The 22420-nt window shown below is 46.0% G+C and overlaps 1 protein-coding gene, 1 non-coding gene and 1 pseudogene across 2 annotated transcripts; 2 read left to right on the top strand and 1 right to left on the bottom strand.

The window, feature by feature from the left end:
• The window catches only part of LOC134734237 (neuroblastoma breakpoint family member 11-like), a 514399-nt pseudogene that overhangs the window by 146748 nt on the left and 345231 nt on the right, over positions 1 to 22420 (top strand).
• Positions 3730 to 4239, bottom strand: LOC129469184 (protein FAM231D). Its single transcript, XM_063625999.1, has one exon. The coding sequence runs from the start codon at positions 4237 to 4239 to the stop codon at positions 3730 to 3732; it is 510 nt and encodes a 169-aa protein (XP_063482069.1).
• Positions 16713 to 16784, top strand: TRNAE-UUC (transfer RNA glutamic acid (anticodon UUC)). The gene has a single exon. It is a non-coding gene; the product is annotated as a tRNA-Glu (tRNA).

Raw genomic sequence — 22420 nt, 5'->3', positions numbered from 1 at the left:
ATCATCTGGGAAGTGAGGAGCGCCTCTGCCCGGCCACCCATCGTCTGGGAAGTGAGGAGCGCCTCTGCCCGGCCGCCCCGTCTGGGAGGAAGTGAGGAGCGCCTCTGCCCGGCCGCCCCGTCTGGGAAGTGAGGAGAGCCTCTGCCCGGCCACCCATCGTCTGGGAAGTGAGGAGCGCCTCTGCCTGGCCACCCATCGTCTGGGAAGTGAGGAGGGCCTCGGCCTGGCCGCCCCGTCTAGGAAGAAGTGAGGAGCGCCCCTGCCCGGCTGCCTCGTCTGGGAAGTGAGGAGCGCCTCTGCCCGGCCGCCCCGTCCGGGAAGAAGTGAGGAGCGCCTCTGCCCGGCCACCCATCGTCTGGGAAGTGAGGAGCGCCTCTGCCCGGCCACCCATCGTCTGGGAAGTGAGGAGCGCCTCTGCCCGGCCACCCATCGTCTGGGAAGTGAGGAGCGCCTCTGCCGGGCCACCCATCGTCTGAGAAGTGAGGAGCGCCTCTGCCCGGCCACCCATCGTCTGGGAAGTGAGGAGCGCCTCTGCCCGGCTGCCCCGTCTGGGAAGTGAGGAGCGTCTCTGCCTGGCCGCCCCGTCTGGGATGTCTACCACGGAGGCCAGAAGCAATGTGGGGGCTGGACGTGGTGGCTCACGCCTGTGGTTCCGGCACTCTGGGGGGCGGGGCGGGTTGATCACTTCGGGCTAGGAGTTCGAGACCAGTCTGACCAACATGGTGAAACATGAAAAATACAACAGACAAACCAACCAATCAACTCAGTGACAACAAAACAGGTCTACCCTGGAGTCATACTCTAATTTTTTCTATTTTCCTCCCTTTCTGATCCTTTATCCCACTTTCTTTTTCTTCCTCTTCCTTCTCCTTCTTCTTTGTCAAATAGAGGATTGAGTTATTATCACCGATCCATATAAAGTCCCTCTCTCATTTATTTTAATTCCCACCCCCCATTTCTATTCCCCGACTTCCCATGTGCAACCTTCCTAATATGTTTGATACGCATCTTTTTGTTTGTATGTATTTTTAGAAAATGTTTATTGTTTTTGTGTGCAAAAAAAATTAATAAAAAAACAAAAAAAAACAGGCTTTATGTAAAGTAGTTGTAACCCCTTTACTTAAATGTCTTATGAAAATAAGTATTTTCATAAGACATTTAGTTATATATCTATAACTAAATCTAACTGGGGGATGTTTCACCTATCTAGTACTATAAAACTGAAGACATGTACATCTGCTCTTTGAGAACTGTTGCTTGGACTCACTAAATGAAAACTAGTAAGGTTCCCTGAGCCCGCAAAATATAGGCTAAAGGGTGGAGTGCTAGTTGAGACAAATCCTCCACTTTATAGCCCTTTATGAAGTATTTATTGGGGCTTAATGCAAAAAGGCTGTACTTTCCAATGACAAACACTGGACTAGAGAATTTCCACTCGAGGAACATTTACTGCCTTGCTATGAAATGTTAACTGAAGCTACCCCTATGCTGAAGGAAAATAATGGTGCCCCAAAGAGTAAAATAAAAAATGGTTTACATAGAATCTTGCTACCTGGGGATACAAGGAGGAGACACTTATAAGCAGAGAGCTTCTTTTTTCCCTAGGACTAATTCTCACTATGTGAGGATCTGCTAGATTCTATACTGCCTGATAGACAGCTCCCATGAGTTATTTGGCTTGCGAATGGCATTTCCAAGGTGAACAAACATCTTGTTTGAAAGCTGCTGCTCTGGTTAAAGAAAGATAAAAAAAAAAACAAAAAACTTTTTCTTTTGAGTTTTTTGGGTGAAGTATGTTTTTGTAAGCAAATTTACCTTTCTCTGTATCTGAGTTCTCCAGAATTCGGGTTGTGATTTCATGACAATATAGTTATTTGCATAAATTTAGTAATAGTCTTTTAAAACAAAACAATTGGAGACACTGGTTATTTTACTAAGACTTTAACTAAAATAGCATATTTTAGGTAAAGTTCCAGCAAAGCCAACTTAAAAGGAGCTTTTATGGCCAATCAATTCTTGTTACATTTTATGCAAATGATCAGGCCAAGTATAATAAGCCTAAAACTTATTTTGCACACAAATTGGTCTTACTATAATTTCTCTTTAATAGAAAAGGAGGGCTAGAGTAAAAGAAATTGTTTCCAAGGAAAAGCATAATACTTGATACTAGATTTCAGCCCTAACTTTTCTTTTTTTAAGTGCAGATTGAATCATGAATTATTTCTTGGCTACAATAATCCTCTACAGAGTACTAGATTATAATTTTTCTTCATATCTTTAGTTGGTGCCCTAATGGAACAGGTTCCTTTTTCTATTCAAACACACAAAAATTCTTTGATTGTCAAAACATTAATGTTATTATCTCTCCTTGTTTTACTTCCAAGGAAACCCAAATCATGGTATTCTGAAGACCAGAGATGCAAATCTCCCTCATTTGGCATCCCACTGGGTCTGATCTGTTTTTCACTGCAAATGCCCTGCTGCTAAAACTATGCAAGCACCATCCCCCCAGGCCCAGGGATTGTCACAGAAGAGGTGGGTGTGAGAGATAGTAAGCGCTGATTTTGAGGAATAAAATTAGGTCAAGGTCAGACCCTCCAAAACAAGGATAGATTCAAAGATGACTAAAGAGCTGGTAAAACAAGGGACTTTGTCTTCTAAGCTATTATGTTTCACTTTTGCATCCGCCCCAACCATAAAGCATTTTTTGCTCCCTGTAGAATTAAAAGAAAATATTTGTGACAGAAGAAAGATACCTTGTGATAAAGCTTCCTGGATATAATACTCCCAGTTATGAGTTGAGAAGATAAATACATTAAAACGATTTTTTTTCAGAGCAATGCTTATGATTTGTATAGCTAATTGCTATAAATCTATAACTAAATCCAAACTTATAGTAGGTCAACGCATAAAAGTTACAGTCAGTTTTGTAACCTTGCCTTTGGTTTTTGTTTGTTGGCTTTTTACCTAAAATAATAATAATTTTAAGAGATAATACATACCTGTCCATGTTCCAAAAAAAAAAAAAAAAGAAAGGAGATTTTATTTTTTTATAAAGGGTTACAGCCTACAAGCTGGCCATTCTGACAGACAGGGAGGCATACCTTCCTGCTGAAACCCGAAAAGTAGGTTTCCAGGGAGGGGAGGGGGAAACAGGGATTTATGTTGATCTGGTTGGCCACATATACATATTCAACAGGGAATAGGGGGAGCTCTGAATATTTGTGAAGGGATCCTGCTGCATGCATGCTGAGTAAACATGCCTGTTACATGCAACCCATGTTCACTTTGGGGTGGAGACAACATTTAAATACATTATAATTATGCCCTATGCTTCAAAATGTGAAGCAGGGACACAAAGGCGATCAAGTGCATAGCCTCTGTAAACTGTCCAGAAGCAGTCCAGAGCCAGCGGTCTCTTATCAAGAGAAAGTTACTGAAATCAGTCTCTTGTCCAATCAAAGCGGTAGTTATGGCTTGTGTAGGGAGGGCTCAGTCAGTTTATGGTAATGGATGAGCTGCAAGTGCTTCAGCATTGCTTATCTCAAGGCCAGTGCTTGTTTAGCTAGAGAGAAAAAGGAAGAAGAAAAAAAACTGGCAATTAGAACATAGTGCCTACTGCCACACACATAACGCCAAATCCTGCACTCCAAGCTTCTCCTTCTGCACCCTGGACTCCCAACCTCCAGTTAGACAATCCAGATCTTCTGACACCTGCTTCAGGCCCCATCAGGCCACTGTGCCTCCCGTAGCAACCAGGCCAGGGGGAATCTTGATTCCTATTACACTTCTGAGGAAGGTGGTTAGGAGGTGTGGAGCATGTGGGTGGGAGGGGGTGAGGTTGAGGGCGGAAGTACACTGTGGTCTTCTGTCTTCTACCTCATTGGCCCAGGTGCTGCTCTCCCTCCGGTTGTCTGCTTTCAGCCCTGCGTGGGAAATCAGGTCTGCGCCCTGATCTTCCTGACTCTCATTTTGTGAGGAACCTGAACGGATGAGCCATCGCTCTTGTCCCACACATTCTGTCCAAAAGGTGCCCTCCTCTCTACTTGCTTGGGGGCCTGCCCACTGAGCTCTGGCACTCAGGCTGGGATGCCGCCCAGTACAGAGGCTCTGCAGCCCTGCAGGGGTCTGACTGTTCCACACCAGCAGGATACAGGCCACAGGGCATGCTGTGGTGGAAAAGCATTCAGAGGTGTGGGCTGAAGGCCTCTCTTTCCACAGTCCCTTTGAAGACCCCATGGAAGTAGGCACCCCTTTGAGGAACAAGGTGGCCCAAGGCCTGGCATCACATGCAGGCTCTTGGGTCCCAGTGGGTCCTCTCTGTGCCTGGTATAGCCGACTGCTTCACACATCTTACCCAGTTTCCTCTCCTCCACCACCCAAGCTCCTCCTCGACCCCCTTGCTCAGCTGTCCTTAGGACAGCAAGATCCCCAGCCCTTGGAAAAGCCCTATCTCCAGTGCTTGGGGAGGCAGTTGGGTTCAGGTCTTCTAACCACAGAAGAACAGAGAACCTGAGGCAGGAGGGAATCCCTTCCCTTGCTGGGTCTCTTGGCACAGCCCATCCAGGGGTCTGGGTCAGGGTCCAGGTATCCTCTACCCTCCTTGAGGACCTGAGTTTTCAGGTCCCCGGGGTTGGTCAATATAGAGTCTTTCCCACTGTTCATCTGGGAACTGTAGGAATATCCCATGGGGCCCTCTCTTACTCATTAGAGACACCCAGAAAATACTCCTGTAGAAACTGGGTACAATGTACCAGACCACAATAATTCTAATTACAGGGTGTGGAGGTCAGATACGTTTTGTGACTATTTTCTCTCTGTCTGTGCCTTGCTTGCCTTTTCACTTTCTTAGTGGTATCTTTTGATGAGAAGGTATGGCTAATGTTGATGAAGTCTAATTTATCATGTCTTTCTTTTATATATATTTTTTCAGTGTCCTACTTGTTGGTAGGCTAATCTTTGCCTACCAACAAGTCACAGAGTATCCTTGAAATGCTTTATATCTTTAACTTTTAAGTTTTGGTGTATAATGCACCTCAAATTACTTTTGTATGTAGTGTGAGGGAGAATAACTTTGTTGGTCTCCCCCACCTCCATATGAAAGTCCACTAATTGAAATGATTTATTTTCTTCTATTGAACTGCTTTCATTGAAAACTCATTTATTGACTGTATAGCTGTGGATCAGTTTCAGGTCTCTTAACGCAGTCTGTTTACCTATTTGTCCCTCCTGATGCCTTGTCTATAACAGCTTATAGTAAGCCTTAAAGTCAGATAGTACAACTCCTTGTTCTTTTTCAAACGTTGCAATAAATTTTGAAATAGGTAATAACTCCTAAAATCATCACACACATCAGGATATGCTGTCACTTCATCCCCTTCTGATATGGTTTGGCTGTGCCCTCACCCAAATCTCAACTTGAATTGTATCTCCCAGAATTCCCATGTGTTGTGGGAGGGACCTAGGAGGAGGTAATTGAATCATGGGGGTGGGTCTTTCCTGTGCTGTTCTCCTGAGAGTGAGTAAGTCTCACTATCTGATGGGTTTATCAGGAGTTTCTGCTTTTGCTTCTTCCTCATTTTCTCTTGCCCCTGCCATGTAAGAAGTGCCTTTTGCCTCCCGCCATTATTCTGAGGCCTCCCTAGCCATGTGGAAATGTAAGTCCAATTAAACCTCTTTTTCTTCCCAGACTCTGGTATGTTTTTGTCAGCAGCGTGAAAACGGACAAATACACTGTCATTTCAGAGTGGGACACATGCTCTCACTCACTATGCTTGTTGCTGACTTGTGACCGAAGATTCTCTATTGTACCCTCTGGGGACAATATATCTCCAGTTGTCTGCTGGGAGGATGAACATGCAAAAAATCCACAACACTCAGCACAGAGTCTGAATTTAGTCCCATTAGTCTGAATGGACTAATGCCCCTATAAAAAGGACCCCAGGGAGCTCTCTCGCCTTCTTTCTGCCCCCTGAGGATACAATGAGAAGGTGGCAGTCTACAACCAGAAAAAAGTCCCTCATCATAACCCTACCATGTTGGCACCTTGATCTTGGACTTCCAACCTCCAGAACTGTGAGAAATAAATTTCTGTTGTGAATTAGCCACCCAGTTTATGGTACATAGTTATAGAAGCCCGAACTAAGACAGAGATGGAATCCCACGGAGGGTCGCTAATTTGCTGAGCTGGTCATCAGGTGGGATGTTGCAAGTTAGAAACAGGAAGGCTGACATTTTGTGCATATGAAAGAAGATAGTGGACAGGCCCATTGTCGTCGGCTTTGTCCGCCTTTGCAAACTGGAGACGGAAGCTAGATTCACCTTCGCCAGCCACGGGAGGACCGGGAGGACCGGGAGGACCTCCAGAGGAGGTTAGGTCGACTTCATGGTAACTTTAGATCCTGAAACCTCACAGGACTTTTCTTGTCTTCCCTTTGATCTCTCTTCTGCCTACTCAACAGGACAGGACTCGCAGCTTTTCTTTCCCGTCAGAAAGGGATCCCTTCCGGACAGGACCGAAGTGAGCAGATGGTTTCCCCTAAGTGTCCTTCCTGGCCTGGGCGTCTCGGGAGCTCAGGCTGACCTGAGACCTAACTCCTGGCGAGTGGGACCTGGAAGAGCGCGCGAACCGGGGTGGAGGTTGGGCGCCGGGGGTCCAGAACCGCAGTCAAATCCTCTTCTTCCCCGCGCACCGCGCACCTGCCCACGGGGATGCCGAAGGAAGTGGCCCATAAAGCTTCTCTGCAACCGAAAGAAGCCTGAAGCTCCCGGAGGGGCGAGAGGAGCCTCGTTGAGCGAGCCCAGCCCTCTGCCCGGCTGGCCCTGGTCAACAGGCTCGGAAGAGGCCGATTTGGAGGACAGAACGGAAGAAAAGACCTAAAGGTTTCGAATCTCATGATGTGGAGGTGTTAAAGCCTAAATCCTAAGGTCCCACTGGGAGGGGGAGCGAGGGTGTCTCGAGCTGGATCCACCCTTGAGCCTTCATCTGGAGAGTCCTCTGCACAAGTTCAGAGAGCAGGACTACACGCAGCAATGGTTCTCAACAGGGGGCAACTTCGCCCTCACATGCCTCTCCCAACGCCGCTGGGACACTAGGCCGCGGCTGGGGGAAGGGAGGGAGAATGTTAATCCCCTGGCATGTTTCTAGTCAGCCGAGGCGACGGATGCTGCTAAACACCTTGCAATCCACCGCGGGAGGGCCCCTACCCCACCCCGAAGTAGCCATTACGCGGAAGTGGAGAAACTCGCGTGTAGATCAATGCCCACGCACTTGGCCGATGGGAAATCACGAATTGGTGACCAATTGGATCTTGAATCTGAGGAAAAAACTCCAGCGTCAGAGGGAACTCTCGAAGTTTTGCCCAGAGCAAACGGAAGGGTGGCGTTGCCATCGCCTAAAATGGGAAAATGGCAGGTGTCACAGATTGCAGGGGAAGGTCAGAGACCAGTTGAGTGCCCAGGAGCCTTCCTGGAAAGAGTTTCCCATCCAGCCCTTCTCGGTTTCCGCATCCGTCTGATTCCTTATGATGTTGAGGATGCCAGGGTCTGGGTCCTTTATGATTCAGTGGGTGCCCCCGTCTCACCCCGGGCGCCTCCCCGCTCCCGCCTCCTCCTGGCAACCTGGTGCGCGGCTCCGGACCTGGCGACCCGCGACCATCTTGTCAGTTGCTGCCGCCTCGCAAAGGCGCATCTCTAGGCCAGTGGTGGGCTGCGGCCGGGTCGCTGCAACTTGCTCCAGGACTCAGGACTCGTGGCCTTGGTGTCCCTCGCGAAGCCCTCGGTGTGTCTCCTGCAGGCTCTTTTTTTGAAGAAAGCAGGGAGGAAACGGCCTTGTGAGACGACTCCAGGAGCAAAGAGCGACCCTCACAAGGCCCAAGTCCTCCCAGAGCACAGGAAACTGTCGCTACAGACCGAAGAAGGGAGAGAAAGCATTCTGCCGTATCTTCCTAGTGGTCTAGTGGCTGGGATTCGGCGCTTAAGCGCCGCGGCCCGGGTTCGATTCCCGACCACGGAACTGTTTTGCACTGGCCGCCCTCCCGCAGAAATCTTCCTTTACTACGCTGTCTGCCGGCCCGCTCCAAGGGCCAGATGTAGAATAGCCTCCACAGCGAGGGGCAAACCCGAGCGAAGGAGGGCAAGTCGTGGTGGGCCACCTCTCACGTTTATCTCCGTGTCTGTCAACCGCAGAAACGGCTTTAGAGAGCGACTGAGCGTCTCGCTCAGGTGTACACAGCCGTGCAGAGAGGCCAGTCCCCGTGGAGCAGCACCTAATAAGCCCACCCTCTTTGCCGTCGGCGCCCCGGAGGCGCCTATCGGGCTGAGCTGCGAATAACTAAGAGAGAGGCCAAGCCAAGTCATGGCGTTTGTGCGTGCCCTGGACATGGGCACCGGTCAGTCAGCGGAGCCTCCTCACCTCCGTTCGCAGCTAAAGTGCTGATTAGGCCTTGGGAAGAGGCCACCGGAGGCTATGCCCGCGAAGTTGGGAAGGGGGTGAGCGGCGGGTGAGGTCCGCAAGGGCTGTCCCGTTTGCTGATTGAGCGGTAGAGGGAGGCGATGTTCGCTGACCCAACAAACACAGCAGGTGGAGTAGGTACAAATGGAAAACTGTTGCCGGTGCCCTAAGCAGAATGCAGGTGTAAAAATCAGAACTAGGACGCCGAAGCGATGGTACAATGTCAAATCCCACAATGTCTACACTCTACCAAGCACTTGCGCACGCTCCCCCTTTTCCATTCAGTATTCCCAAGAGGGGTTCGGAAGAATCCCGCGTCCACTGTAAGCTCAAGGGAGAGCGGGAGCCAGGGAGGTGAAGTGCACAGACTGGGCAGAGACGGCGGGCAGAACCGCGGGGGTGAGAGACCGCGGTGGTTGCGGGGCGGGAGCCGCTGCTGAAAGGCGGCCTGGGTTGTGGTGTGGGGTGACTGTCGGTGGAATCTTTGGCAGAGAGTGGTTTGGAAGAATGGCGAGGGGGGGCAGTGGGTAGGGTGGTGACCCTGAGCTTCCGGCCAGGGCGAGGACGCTGTGCTGTCCTGCAGGGCATGCGCTTATTCCCACTTACCTGGCAGGAAAGAGACCCTGGTCACGAAGGGGGTTCTCCCAGAGTGAAGCTTCTTCATCGCACTCTAGGGCTACTGATCTCTGTGATTTCTTCAATGTGGGAAACGGTGTTTGTGCTAGAAGAGGGCTGTGCTCTTTACCTAACATAACGGGGTTCAAAACTGACATCGCCTCACGCCTACCCGAAAACGTTTACATGGCTTCTTTGTCTCTTTTTTTTTTTTTGTCCCAAAGTCGCCTCATCCTCACACCCCGTCATTTTTTTCTTCCACACTCGAGAGTGTCTCTCCGTCTCATTAAAAGCTCCACCAAATATTTGAAATATCTCAACCAGAGAGACTGCAATGAATACATTATTTCATTCGTGGAAGCTACAGACCAGCTAGGTTGAGAGTTGCTTGATATTTTTTGCTAAACGGTGAGGCATAGAGCACTTCGAAGGTTTCTCTTTGGGCCGTTGTTTGTGTACTGTTGGGTTTCCTGGTAAACCCTGCTTTCTGGCTTTCTGGCTGCAGATAAAGGCCGCAGCTGGTGCAGGAATTAAAAGCAAACCAAAAGACACTTGGGCTCGCCCCAGTGGGTCCAAGACAGAGTCTGACTGTACCAGGATTCGGATTAGAACAGAGGTTGCTGCAGGCACAAGGCAGGATACTAACCACTATAGAATCCCAATGCGCCCCACACCTACTGCCCGTCGTTTTGCTTCCCCACCCCTACCCAGGGATGTGCTTTTAAATGTTGGTAGTTGTGGTCAGGCGGTTCGAGCCTACCGAGGGATGTGCTTTTAAATGTTGGTAGTTGTGGTCAGGCGCGGTGGCTCACGCCTATTAATCCTAACACTTTGAGAGGCCGACGTAGGGGAAGCCTTGCCTGAGCTCAGTTCAAGACCAGTGAGAATCCCATCTCATTAAAAAAATACCAAAAAACAAGTTGCAGTTGTTTCTCCTCAGGCCTATCACTGTATTTAAAAAGTGAGAGATTGCTCCCTTGTGTCTTGTGCATCCTATGAGGACACAAAGCAAAAGGTCCCCCTCCGAGCCTCCTATAAAATAAGATCCCTCCAGAACAAACCAGGTTGTATTTATGGGAACCCAAAAGTATATGAAGAAAGAAACTTCAAAAATTCTGCCTTGCTTTCCACAAAAATTAACCCATCACAGTCTGCCTTCAAGTGGTATCATACTTCTTCACATTACTCCTCTCCCTGCCTTTATGCTACTGTCATGCATTTTACTTTACACGTGTTATAAACCTTACAATCTATCTTTATTACTTTTGTTTAAAGAGTCAGATGTGTTTTTGTTTGTTTGTTTTGTTGTTGTTTTTAAGATGAGTCTTGCTCTATCAGATAAGCTGGAGTGCAGTGGCACAATCTTGGCTCACTGTAACGTCTGCTTCCCGGGTTCAAGCAATTCTCCTGACTCAGACTCCTGAGTAGCAGAGATTACAGGCGTGGGCCACCACACCGGACTAATTTTTGTATTTTTAGTAGAAAGAGGGGTTCACCATATTGGCCAAGCTGGTCTCAAACACCTGACCTCAAGTGATCTGCCTGCCTCAGCTTCCCAAAGTGCTGGGATTACAGGCATGAGCCAGCATGCCCAGCTAAACAGTTAGATGTTAAAATTATATATTTGCCTATGTAGATGTCATTTCTAGTGTTTTTTTTTTTTTTTTTTGTACAACCAAACTTTCAGCCGATGTCAGTTTCATTCTGCCTGGAGGACTCCTTTAACTTTTTTTTTTTTTGTAGTGATGGCTGGTGGTAGTGAATTTTCAGCTTTTGTAGAATTTCACATTGACTTTTCCCCTCAGTGCGGTTTTTTTTTTTTTTTTAGGTGGAGTCTTGCTCTGTCGCCCAGGCTGGAGTGCAGTGGCCCGATCTTGGCTCACTGCAAGTTCCGCCTCCCATGTTGACGCCATTCTCCTGCCTCAGGCTCCCGACTAGCTGGGACTACAGGTGCCCACCAGTACGCCCAGCTAATTTATATATATTTTTTTTTTTTAGTAAAGATGGGGTCTCACTGTTTTAGCCAGGATGGTCTCGATCTCCTGACCTCGTGATCCACCCGCCTAGGCCTCCCAAAGTGCTGGGATTACAGGCGTGAGCCACCGCGCCTGGCCTCCCGTCAGTGCTTTTATGATGTTGCTCCACTGCCTTCTTACTTGAATGGCTTCCAATGATATAATCTTTTTGTTTTTTGTATATACGATGATTTTTTTCTTCTGATTTTGAGAGTTTTCAATAAGTTTGAGCAATTCATTTATGAAGTGCCTACTAGATATGGTTTTCTTCAGGTTTCTTGTGCTTGGGGTTTATTCAGCTCTTTGGCTCAGTAGGTTAACAATTTTCACTATGATTGAAAAATGTCATTGTTTCTTAAATATATTTTTCTTCTTCCCCAGTCTTTTTGGGGACTACAATTACTTGTCTATTAGGTGTCTTAAACTTGCACTATCATTCACCGATGCTCTGTTCATTAAAAAAAAAAAAAATTGTTACCATGGGTTGTATTTTAGATATTTCAATCATTCGAGGCTTTGTGTTTCTTTTTCTTTTTTTTTTTTTGAGACAGAGTCTCGCTCTGTCACCCAGGCTGGAGTGCAGTGGCACGATCTGGGCTCACTGCAAGCTCCGCCTCCTGAGTTCATGCCATTCTCCTGTCTCAGCTTCCGGAGTAGCTGGGACTACAAGAGCCCGCCACGACGCCCAGCTAATTTTTTCTATTTTTTAGTACAGACAGGGTTTCACCGTGTTAGCCAAGATGGTCTCGATCTCCTGACTTCGTGATCCACCCGCCTCGGCCTCCCAAAGTGCTGGGATTACAGGCCTGAGCCACCGTGCCCGGCGGCTTTGTGTTTCATAATCTTTTTTTTCTGCAGTGTCTAATCTGCTGTTAATTGCATCCAGTGAATTTATTATCTCAGATGTTGTAGTTTTTAATCTCCAAAGTTTGATTCCGACCATTTTTATATGTTTGATACCTCTGCTTAATTCTTTGGACCCATAGAATATTGTCATAATAACGGTTTTAAAGTCCTCTCTTTTCCTTTCTTTTTTTTTTTTTAGACGGAGTCTCACTCTTGTTGCCTAGGCTGGAGTGCAATGGCACGATCTCAGCTCACCGCAACATCTACCTCTTGGGTTTAAGCAATTCTCCTGCCTCAGCCTCCCGAGGAGCTGGGATTACAGGCATGCACCACCACGCCTGGCTAATTTTTGTATTTTTACTGGAGACGGGGTTTCATCATGTTGATGATGAAAGGTCCCAAACCTGGGAGCTTTCACATGTGAAGCGAACATGTAATCACTACACTACAGAAACCCCTCACAGTTCCTGGCACAAGACATATTCCTGAAATGTTACCATCTGCTGTTTTTAACTACTAGAGTTTCCAATATAAGAAATTCGACATCTTTTCAAAATTTGAGTGAAAAATATGCCAGGGAACACAATCCCTCAGGCAGACAGGGTGAACCCTCATTTATGGTTCCACGCCTAGCCCCGAGGCCAAGACCCTAGGGACCCCCAATCTGACTTCGGGATCCTGCATCTCATGCAGGGTTTCCAGGAACTGAGTGCCCGTGTGTGGGATTCTCCCTGCTGACTCTCTGGCTCCCAGAAGCTTCAGGAGTTGGTGGAGCCATGAGTGTGCCGTGCCACACAGGAGTGTGGACGCTGCCCCTGCAGGGCTGCTGACTGCCCTTCAGGGGCCTTTTTCCCCGGCGCTGGCTGTTAGGGCTCTTGGCTCTTGACAGGTGATCACGCTTCGGGTCCTCCCAGGAACCACAGGACCCTCCCTGCCTGCCCTTCCCCCAGGCTGAAGGGCCTGATCCACAAGCTCTTTCCTTGCTAGCCCTTTGGCCTCAGCACCTCGAATCTTCCAAAGGGCATCCTTCACTGCCACTCTCGCTTAGTCTATTCGACTCAATTTAAGCTATATTTATCCACACGTTGAAGTTTTAGCAAGTACTATAGCAAAGGCTGTGTCTCAAGGCATTTCACTGTTTGAAAATATACAACATCCAACCCAGGCCAAACTGTGCTTCTTGGCCTGCATTGAATTCGTTTGAAAACCGGGGCATGAAGTTTATAAAACACAAGGGTTTCAGAGCCATCACCACTGAAGGACACAGGAGCAGCCTATTCAGATTTCATGATCACAGGATCTCCACCTCCATCTTGAGATTTTTTTTTAAGGGCAATTTTATTGCATTCTTTCATAATACTTGAAACTTTTTATTTGCCTTTTTAATGTTCCTACTCAACAGGTCGTGAAGTGAATTAAAACAAAGAGGTAAGGGCAGTTTTCAGAGAAAGGCAGTGTCTGTGAAGTTCTCAAATTTGTCTCACAGCAAAAGGTCAACAGGCAGAATTTCCTTTTGCTGAAAGATGTTAATGTTGTTTCTAAGGTGTTCTTTAGACGTGAGTGTAAAAACAAATTTGGGGAAGAAAGTGCCATTTTCTCCAGCAGTTGCTTTTCTTACTGCAGTGGTTGCCATGTTTCCTTCACATCCAAAGTTCAAATGCTCCCACCCTGGGGAAAGTGACAAAATGTTCGCTGGATGCCAGGCTGCAGTGTCCAGCTTTGTTCTGCTTTGGCTCAGACTGGAGACTGGGACTGGACTGGACTATGTCTCCCTCACTAGAGATTGGGAGCCCAGATCCACATGAGGCAGGCATCATGGTAACTATTGATTAGGCAATTTTGTGACATCTTTTTCTGCTTTCTTCCCCCTGAAATCTCTCTCACTCCCTCCCCACTGACCCAGAGTAGAGGATTCACTGTCTTTCTGACTCAGAACATTTTGGGGTCCTTCCTGGACAGAAAAAAAAAGGCAATTGCCCTTTTACCGTACAGGAGCAGAAAGGGCTGCAGGTATCTGGAGACCCACAAACTCACTTTGTGGGCCACTGCACATCTGTGCCTTGCAGGATCCTAGCATACCCAAAACTGTGCGGCTTGAAGCTTCTCTGCCCACTGAACAGGAAGTATGGGGTTCCTAACTCTTCAAGATGAGCCACACAGAGAGGTCTTAAGCGTGTCTCTGGACCTTGAACACAGGCCAGAAAGAGGCTTGAAGGTGAGGGCGGAGCCAAGAAAGGGTGGAAAGACAGGCCAACCCACTCTCCCAAGGGTACCTTCTTCAGGACAGTGATTTACTCTAATTTAGTGATCAGGAAAGGAGAGGATTGCGTAGAACAACGTCCGTACTTGAAAACATGAATTCCTACCTAGATGTGGAGTCCGAGTAAAATATCGGCATCAAAAAGAACTCTGGTTGGCTGGGCAAGGTGTCTCATGCCTGTAGTCCCAGCACTTTGGGAAGCCTAGGCAGGCTGATCCCTTGATCTCAGGAGTTTGAGACCATTTTGGGCAAAATGGCAAAACCCTCTCTCTGTGGTGGCACACCTGTGGTCCCAGCTACCCCAGAGGCTGATGTGGGAGAATCACTTGAGCCCGGGTGTTTGAGGCTGCAGTGAGCCACGATCACGCCACTGCACTCCAGCCTGAGTGACAGAGCAAGACCCTATCTTAAAACAATCAAAAACCTGTGATTGTTTTTCTCTGCATATTGCAAGGATGAGAACAAACAGTTCCAACTAAGATGGAAACAGTGCAGATGCGAAAGGTTTTAGCGGGAAACCTCTGGTGTTCTGTCACGGACCACGGGCCTTTCTTGAAAGAAATTTCATCCAGGGTGTCTGGTTTCCTGCATGTGTCTCAGGCCTGCTGTTGGTGGTCCCAGGGGCCGAGTGCTTAGCCCCTTCTCAGCTTGGGTGCCTCCCCTTTTGCCTTCTCCCAGCAACCTGGTCCACTGCCATGGCTCCTGTGGCCATCTCTCCAGAGCCATGCTGTCACCTCGAAAAGGGGCATCTCTAGATCAGCTTTTTTCATTAAATTAGAATATGAATATATTTACTAGGATGCTCACAAAATAAATGAGACATTAATTAGCACCCTCCTCATATAATAAAGAATACATAAGTGGCAAGAAACAGGGATAAGGGCTATCAGAGCTGGGACTAAGTGGCCACTGAAGAAATCTCGATTCACCAGAGAGAAGTTGTTTCCTTGGATTCCATCATCTCTGCTCTAGCTACCAGCCAGGTCTCCACAACCTTCCCAGAATCCTTCATTCCAGCACCAGTTCATGTTCTTTGCCCTGGCCACTCCTGACTCTTTCAAGACCTGAGTCCACTTTCCCTTGTCTCACTCACCTACCTCTGAAATCTTGCAGCACATCTCTTTGGTATGCTGCTGCCCTGCCGCCATCAGGGGCACAATTGTCAGGTGGAGGAAGAACATACATACCGAAAGCAAACAGCAGGGATACATTAGTAAATGACACTTGGACATAAACCAAAGAACCTCACAGAAAACATGCTTCCTCCCAAAATGATACATAATCCCCTAGAAGTAAAGGAAACCCCTCGATCATTTTAACATGTATGAATGATTCTGTATGCCAGGCACAGGGGATATATAGTGGATGGTGTTTACTTCCATTGTACCCTGCACACAGTAGAAAATTAATGACTGGAAGACTGGAAGCTAGTACCAGGTCTGTATCCCCACTCCCATCAGGTTCTCCTGGCCCTTCCTGCCTTTGATGATGCCACCACTCTACTTCCTCTGTTTTTAACATTTGTTCATTTTTCATTAGGGAGGTTAAGAGGATGAAGGATGGCAGAGAAAGAGTGGGCAGGGAGAAGGGGGAAAACAACCCTGCAAAACAGAACAGAAACTATACAAAACCCCAGAAACCAGATTTAGTACTATAATATTTTATAGCAATAGAAAGTAGCTGAAAAGGCCGGGCCCGGTGCCTCAAGCCTGTAATCCCAGCACTTTGGGAGGCCAAGGCGGGCGGATCATGAGGTCAGGAGATCGAGACCATCCTGGCTAACACGGTGAAACCCCGTCTCTACTAAAAATACAAAAAAATTAGCTGGGCATGTTGGCGGGCGCCTGTAGTCCCAGCTACTCGGGTGGCTGAGGCAGGAGAATGGCGTGAACCCGGGAGGCGGAGCTTGCAGTGAGCCGAGATGCGCCACTGCACTCCAGCCTGGGGGACAGAGCAAGACTCCGTCTCAAAAAAAAAAAAAAAAAAGAAAGAAAGTAGCTGAAAATAACCTCAGGGGGAGGAATCAGCAGAGATTGTGCAGCAGAGGCCACAGGTTTAGACGCCACAGGTTTAGACTAGGAGCCTTTCAATGGACTGCTGAATGGACTGGATCAGCTGTGAGCCTTCTTTGATGGTGTAGGAACAGGTGATGACAGGACTGGAGACCCCACAGGTCCCCCCCAGGGCCTGCCTGGAGGGCGCAAACCTTCCAGGCAGGCCCAGCACATTCTTGTCTTCACACAGTAGTGGGAGTGCAGAATGCTCTCTTGCAGCGTGGTGTCTGCAGCCACCACAATGAACTCACAGATGCCTCTGTTGAGGGTTTTGATGGCCTCATTGGCTCCTGTCTGAAGCTGCTGGTGGTTCCAGTGGCTCCGCACTTCTCAGGGAGCACAGCGGACTTCAGAGCCTCTAGATCGGTTTTCACTTGCGCATCTGGCAGGCTTCGTGGGCATTGCAGGCAAGTTCACCTTTTGGAGAAACATTTGGAAGGTAAGAGGAATAAAAAGCACTCGCTCGTGTTTCCCTGGTGGTCTAGTGGTTAGGATTCGGCGCTTTCACCGCCGCGGCCCGGGTTCAATTCCCATTCAGGGAATATGTTTTGTAAGGTCTCCAAAAGCAGGCTATCTTCCCCCTTGTAACTGGAACTTGCGATGTGCCCCAATGCCCCCTGCAGGAGAGTTTCTGTAGTCTTGGGTGCCAGGAAGCTCTGGTGAAGAAGGGGAGATAATGGCGACCCTCTGCCTGTTTCTCGTGCTCCTGACCGAAAACCTTGTTGCCTACTCTTTTCTCCCTTGGGCACCCTAGCACTCCTGTTCTTTTCATATCTCCATTTCTCATACAGCAGTACTGACTTCAGAGGTCGACTAAGCAGCTTGCTCAAGGTTATACAGCCATGCATTGATCCACACCTGGGTGGGGCTCCTGCCCTATTTGCTGGGTTGTCATTACTGACAGAATGAGTTCTGCATCTGGTAATGGCTGCTTGCTGCTTTCAGAGAAACTCTCCCACAGATAACGAATATAAACTAGAAAAATTTATTTCCTTTATATATATATATATGTAAATATAATTTGAAGGTGCTGGAAGACTGAACAAAAGCAGGCAGACATGTGGAAGAATGGCATGTAGTGAGTTTCCCATTTTGCAAACTTTCAGCAGAGCGCTGTTAACTGAAAAACCGTACAATTTGTGAGGTTACAGAGGAAAATTTATTCTTATAAAGGGTTACAGCATGTAAGGTGGTCATCTGACAGGCCTGGAAATGCAGGAAGCCCAGAAGCAGGCACTTTGAGGGAGGGAGGGGCAAGACAGGAATTTAAGTTGAATGGGTTGGCTTAACATACATATTCAACAAGTTATAGGAGGATTCATGAATATTTATGAAGGGGGTCCTGATGCATGCTTATTGAACAAACATTCAAGTAATATACAACCTTGTTCACCTTCTTATGGATACTTAGCATTTAAATGCATTACAATTAGGCCCTATACACAAAGGTCTTTTCAGGACACAAAGGCACTCAAATGCACAGATACTGTAAAACTGACAGAACCAGTCCATGGTCGCTGGTCTTCTCATCAGAAGAAAGTTACTGAAATCAATCTCTTGTCAGTCAAGGCTGTAGTTCTGGCTTGTGGAACAGCGGGGTTCAGTATCTGGTGAGAGGTGAGCAGCAGGTGCTTCAACACTCCCTCTTCCCAAGGCCAGTGCTTGTTTAACTGCTAGAGAAAAAACCTTATGGCAGTTAGAACATCGTTTATTCTTTGCGTGTACCGGGTGTGTGAGTTAATCCTTGCCTGGCGTGGTCCTAAGTCCTATTTATAATTTGGTGTCTTATTGCCGTAAAGAGTCCATTCCGTCAGTCTTATGATCTCTGTGATAACATTAATGTTGGTCAGTTTTGTCTAAACTGCAAAAGGGTGGGAATATAATGAGGCTTGTCTGGCCTCCTATTCCTTCTTGGCCTGGGACTCAGTTTATAAGGTTTGCGTAGGGTCCTGTTGGCCAACGGGGGGTCCATTTAGTCAGATGGGGGACTTAGGATTTTATTTTTAGTTTATAGAACAAACTTTGCTCCCCCTTACTTGGATTAGCTAAATTACAATACAAAACCAAACTGTCTTCCTAGATTAAAGGAACAGAGGACAAAGTTTTAGACAACCAAGCAGTTGGAACATCAAGGGGTTAGGTGGAATCTCAGAAAAGAAACAGCACAGTAGGGTGACTACAGCTACCAGCAGTATATTGTACATTTCAAAGGAGCTAAGAAGAGAGAATTTGAAATGTTCCCAACACAAAGAAATGGTAAAATGTTTGAGATGATGGATATCCTAAACATCCTGATTTGATCATTATACATTGTAGGCATGTATCAAAATATCATACGTACTCCCATAAACATGTACAATTATTTTGTATCAATTAGAATATAAAACTTAAAAGAATAATAATAGTAAGCAAAGAGGGCAGGAGAGAACTTTTGGAGGTGGTAAATAGTTGTTTTTTTTTTTTTTTTTTGAGATGGAATCTCCCTTTGCTGCCCAGGTTGGAGTGCAGTGGCGCGATCTCAGCTCACTGCAACCTCTATCTCCCAGGTTCAAGTGATTCTCGTCTCAGCCTCCCGAGTAGTTTAAATTACAGGTGTGCACCACTATGCTAACCAATTTTTGTATTTTTGGTAGAGATGGTGTTTCACCATGTTGGGCAGGCTGGTATCAAACTCCTGACCTCAAGTGATCCACCAGCCTGGGCCTCCCAAAGTGCTGGGATTATAGGTGTGAGCCACTGTGCCCAGCTGAATAGCTTTATTGTATACATTGTGGTGATGATTTTTTTTTTTCTCACTCTGTCACCCAGGCTGGAGTGCAGTAGTGCTATCTCCGCTCACTGCAAGCTCTGCCTCCTGGGTTCACACCATTATCCTGCCTCGGCCTCCAAAGTAGCTGGGACTACAGGCGACCACCACCACGCCTGGTTAATTTTTTTTTTGCATGTTTTTAGTAGAGACGGGGTTTCACCGTGTTAGCCAGGATGGTCTCAATCTCCTGATCTCGTGATCCACCCACCTCGACCTCCCAAAGTGCTGGGATTACAGGCGTAAGCCACTGTGCCTGGCTTGTGGTGATAATTTAATGTGTCTATACTTATTTCCAAACTCAGCAAGTTGTGTTCATTACATATGTACAGCTTTTAGTATACCAGGCATACATCAATAAATTGTTTTAAGAAAAAAATAAATAAAATAAGAAAATATAGTTATTGTAATTGTCTTGCAGTGAATAGATGCCAAATAGAGACAAATACAAAATCTAAGAAAACACAGAATATTTGTTGATAAATAGATTTGTACAATAATATTCATGCACAGCAGCCTTCTTCATAATAGTCCAAACTAGAAATAACCAAATTATCCATCAACTGTGGTGTATTCACATATTGGAATAACAATCACCTGTAACACCCAAATAAGCTAAATACATATAAAAATATGGACACATTTCAAAGATGTGAAAAAAATGCATAACACAAAAAATTAATTTATGTGAATTTCAAGAAGAGAGCAACATAATCTATGGTGATAAACATCAGAATAGTGATTAACTAAGGGGAGAAGGGTGGGATTGCCTGGAAAGGGACTCTTGGACCTTTTAAAATTTTTTTAGTTTTTAAATTTGAAAAAAAATTTTATAGAGATGGGGGTCTTGCCATGTTGCCCAGGCTGGTCTCAAATTGCTGGGCTCAGTCAATCTTTCCATGTCAGCCTCCCAAGTGCCGGGATTACAAGCATGAGCTACCGTGTCTGACATCTACAGACCTTTTTGGGATGATGGAAATTTTCTATAACTTGATCTGGGTGATGATTTCATTTGTCAATATTTAATAACCTGTCCTAGTTAATATATTTGAATTTTACACTGTGTGAATTACATTTCAATAGTCTGCTCTTTAGCATAAACATGGGGGGTGGGGGATGGAAGTTGGAGACAAGTCAGTGTAGACCATGGCAAGGAGTTTGGATTTTATTTTAAACTCAGTAAAGGCTCATTTTCATTCCCCCACCCCCCACAAAATCCCTCCTAATATCTCAACCAGAAGAACAGCTATGACTACACAATTTCACTAGTGGAAAGTGCAGACAAGTCTCTTTGAGAAGAGGCATTTTTCACCTTGTGGGGTGGTTCAACGCAAGCCCAGACGTGAGGCACCTCCAGAGTTCCCAATGACCTAGTGCAGGTGTGTTTTTGATGGCCCTTGCTGTATCACGCTGGCAAGTCAGTGGTAAGCCTTGTTCTCTAGTCACAAATAAGGGTTGCAGCCATTGTGAGAAACAGTAAAAACCAGTTACGACCACACCACTGCATTAGTGGAAGCTACAACATGGCAGATTGAAAGGTGGCATTTTACCCTTTGGGATAGTTTCTGCTCAATGGTGAGACATAGGGCATGTCCCGGGCCCTAAGTGTGTGCAGTGTGGGGTCTTCTTTTTGTCTGACTGCACTGCATTGCAGGAGTCAGTGGTAAACCCTGCTAAAGGACTCGGTCAGTGCACGGATTGAAAGCAAACCAAAAGACAGCTCAGTTTCTCCCCAAAAAGATGCCAGACACTGCCATTTTGGATTGGAATCGAGGTTCTGCATTCACAACACAAAGTGCCAATCACTATACCACTGTGGCACACCACAAACTTGCTGGCAGATGCTGAGTTTTCTTTAATACTTTAGATGTAAAAATATTCACAATATTTTGTTCTTGTATCACTTGCTTTCTGACAGGTTGAGTGGTAAGAAGCACAAATTCCTATATTCTGTTCTTTCCAAAAATGTTTAGTTTGATCAGAATGCAGGATATTGAACAAGATAACTAGCCTATCCACTTCAAAAACTTAGCAACAAGAACAAAGAAATGGAAGGACAGTTCTAGGTAAGTAAAGTGCAATTGAGGAACTTTACTTGGAACCTGGGGAAGCAACATCAGTACCACAAGTCACTTCTCTCTCTCTCTCTTAAATAAATATTATATATACACTTACATATATATATTACATGTGTATACAATATATATATAATACACACACACATACACACACACACACACACACACAGAGTTTAAGCAAAGGATAATTCCTGAATCAGAAAGCTCCAGAACCAGAATAGGTTCAGAGAGCCTCCAGTGCTACTATGTGGTAGAAGAAGATTTATGGATGGAAAAGGGAAAGTGAGGTACAAAAATAATCGGATTGGCTGCAGCTCTGAGTTTGTGTTATTTGAACCCAGTTTGAACAGTTGGCCACCTTTGATTGGCTAAAACTCAGTCATTGGCACAAGAGTGAGTTACAGGTTGTTTATACATCCAATTAGGTTACAGTTCACTACATATGGAGAAATCTTTAAAATATTGATAGAGGCAGCTTCCAGCTAATGATATGTATATATCTTTAAGATATTGATGCATACAAATATTATTAAATTAAAACATTTATGCATATGTAATGTGCATGTGTGTTATATATACACATACATACACACATGCACACACTTTGTATGCATAAATATCTATATACATGCATATATATGTGTATAGATGTGACATGTTCTAAATAGAAAATTTTTATCTGGACTATATATTAGATAATATTATTGAATAAATGTTAGTATCCTTAGGTTTGATAATTGAATTATATTATAATTATATAAGATAACGTCCTTAATCTCATGAAATACATGCTGAACAATTTAGGGATGAAGTGGAGTTTTTTTGGTCTGCATTTACTATGAAATATGAATGTGTGTGTAGGTGTGTGTAGACAGAAAAAAAAGGTAAAGGAATGTTAACCGTTGAACTTGGGTGAACGGTGTAGAGGTGTTCTCTTTTTTTTTCAACTTTTCTGTAGGTTTGAAATCTTTCAAAGTAAATGATTGTGGAGGAAAATGTAAAACATGGGAGACTGTGAAGAGCTGGCTGAGTTCTAGGCTAAAATTTGGCTCTCTCTGGATCTCGGCCTTGCAGGAGGGGGTGACGGATCTCAGTACCTCTCACTGCTAGAAGAAAGTGTAGGTTACCAGTCTGGTGTACAAACCTATCTAAAGGATCCCCTCCTGTTACCTAGGATATGGGTGAAGTGTCTTCTTAGTCCTTCTTACATGAATCAGCCTTCTAGCCTGGAAGTCTGGTAGGTAAGTTTGAGACTAATTTGTATGTTTCAAAGCTTCTGAAGCAGATGTCCCAC

The sequence above is a fragment of the Symphalangus syndactylus genome, chromosome 12 (genome assembly GCF_028878055.3).
Source record: "Symphalangus syndactylus isolate Jambi chromosome 12, NHGRI_mSymSyn1-v2.1_pri, whole genome shotgun sequence".
NCBI lineage: Eukaryota > Metazoa > Chordata > Mammalia > Primates > Hylobatidae > Symphalangus > Symphalangus syndactylus.
This window is presented reverse-complemented; position numbering and strand designations above follow the sequence as displayed.